The sequence below is a fragment of the Cynoglossus semilaevis genome, chromosome 10 (assembly GCF_000523025.1).
Source record: "Cynoglossus semilaevis isolate Cse_v1.0 chromosome 10, Cse_v1.0, whole genome shotgun sequence".
Taxonomy (NCBI): domain Eukaryota; kingdom Metazoa; phylum Chordata; class Actinopteri; order Pleuronectiformes; family Cynoglossidae; genus Cynoglossus; species Cynoglossus semilaevis.
This window is the reverse complement of record NC_024316.1, coordinates 17058527-17060896: the sequence shown is the minus strand read 5'-3', so window position 1 is coordinate 17060896 and position 2370 is coordinate 17058527. Positions and strand designations below refer to the sequence as shown.

Genomic DNA, 2370 nt, shown 5'->3' with positions numbered 1-2370 from the left:
TCCTTAAATTAAAACCTCCACAAACACATGCTCGTTGTTGAGATGGTGTTTTTTTTCCTCCCCACAGTATGTGTAAATAACACTGTGTGAATCGACTGTGTATTCCGGCACTGATAAGTAGAAGGATGGAATTATTGGAGACACAGTGAATGGTCATTTTTGTCCATGTTAAAATGTGTTAAAATTTCAATTTAAATAATTTCACAAATTGACGTTCAATCTGACAGCTCTAATATATACATTTACACACACACACATATATATATATGTCTACAGTTATATGGCTGTATTGTGAAATTCACACACTGAAGCCCAAATGTGGAAACACACTACGAGCTCCACAACAGCTGAAAGTATTTGTAGCAAATGACAAACACCAGCATATGCCCTTGTGGTAGGAATCATTGAATGGCCACAACTTGACTTGAGAGTAACTTTTCTGGACGACCCATGCTGCTGATACACGGGGTGACAGTCACTGATACCCCTGCCCTTCAGAACGCACGGGGGTGTCACTGAGGAGAAACGGTGGGCTGGAATGTTCACCCGGGACACATTTACAGCCGGTATTTGGACTGAAGTAAATTTGTCATGCAGTTTTTTTTTAATATACACACTTTGGATAAAATAATTTGGTAATTTATTGTCGTTCTTCTATCATAAAAAAACAAACAAACAGAAAAACTTGAATCCTGCATTGTGTGGCCTGGCATGCTCGAATGTAAAAGCATTTATCACAAAACGCAAAATTCAAGTGTGTGTGTGTGACAGAGAGAAGGAGAGAGAGAGAGAGAGAGAGAGAGAGAGAGAGAGAGTGGGCGAGCGTGCGTGAGAGCCTGCATGGAAGCCAATGTGTGTGTATCTGGGTGTGTGTGTGTGTGTGTGTGTGTGCGCCCTCTTCCTCCTCCAGCTCATCAGTGAGTAGCTGAACTCTCCACTCTTATGAAGACATCAGTGTCTTTTCAAGAAGACAGCCATAGAAAAGTAGGCCACGCTCAGAAATCCGGCCTCACAAAATATATATCACACGTGAACTTGAACAATTCTATCGTCTGGGCAAATTTGTCCTCGCTCCATCAGTCAGAGAAAAGAGATGAAAGGCAGGGGGAGACACTGAGTCTGACAAAGACGGATGTTAATGAGGACGTGGTTGAACTCTTCTTATCACTCCCAGACACACATCTCAACAGAGTCAAGTTGAAGTAACTTGATATACAGTATATATATGCAGTTAGGTCTGAATTATTTCCTTACATTTTAATTATATTCAGGGCCATAGTCCAGGACACACAACAGATATACAGGTGCTGTAATTAACACTGTGTATCGAGTAAACAGTACACACTGATAACTTGGAGATCAGGATATTTGTCTAAATCTAATGCCAGTTTAATTCCAGTGAAGTTGTCGTAGAAGAAGAAATTGAAGGCGTAGAAGAAAAAAAATTGAAGGAAAAGTATTTCACTGTGAGGTCTTCCTGTTTTGTCCAGCTCTGGTTTTGATGGTTTTTTCATTTCATCCCTCTGTTTTGTTTTATTTTACTATTTCTCTCTTTCTCTCTTTCTCTTTCTCTCTCTCTCTCTTTCTCTGACACACACACACACTGATTTGTGTGTTTTGGGAGGACTCTCCATAGAAATAATGCGTTCCCTTGACCCAAACCCTGACCTTAACCTCTGCAAATATATTTGTGGTCTTAATCCTTCTTTGTTCTCTAATCTGAGCCTGATCTTAATCCTAACTCCAAACCTTGAACCTTGAACCTCAAATTACAAAAAATGTCCCCTCGAGTAAAAGTCCTTATCAGGAACTTGACTTTTCCAACGACAGTTTCTCTGATTTTGTACCAAAGTTTTGTCCTGAAGAGGTCAGTCTAAGTCCTGCAAGTAAACACGTTATTTATGGATCCTCCCTGAATCTTCTCTGTTTGATACTTTCCGTTTTACTCCTCTTACGTTCCAACTTCTTCAAGTGTTTTGCAGAATGTTATCAGGAGATGTAACACATTTTCTGGAAATGGATTTAGTTGCAAAACAGGACTGTTTAGTCAACAGTAATAATAAAAAAAAAATTCAAATTTCTTTTAAAACATCTGTTTAAAAAAGGAGAAAAAAAAAGAAACAGCAAATGGTGTCACCTATGAAACAGTGAAATCAAGTCAGGTTGCAACTGTGGTCATCGATGAACAGATTGCACTAGTAACTCCGGGGTGTCAGGGGGTAAGTGACAGGTAGGTGATGTACTAACACCACTGCTGTTGCCTGAGGTTTGGTGTGCAGCAAAGACGATACTTCCGAGCTCCGCTCTTACACTTGCCTTTGCCACCTGCCCCCTCCCCCCCGCCCCCCCCCCTCCCCGTTCCGTCTTTGG

General features: G+C 40.8%; 1 protein-coding gene across 1 annotated transcript in view; it reads left to right on the top strand.

Moving 5' to 3' along the window:
* The window catches only part of LOC103385330 (synaptotagmin-2-like), a 50284-nt gene that overhangs the window by 44266 nt on the left and 3648 nt on the right, over positions 1 to 2370 (top strand). The window contains exon 6 of the mRNA XM_017035929.2: positions 1389 to 1456. Coding sequence (XP_016891418.1) covers positions 1389 to 1456 — 68 coding nt within the window. The remainder of the gene's footprint in view (positions 1 to 1388; positions 1457 to 2370) is intronic.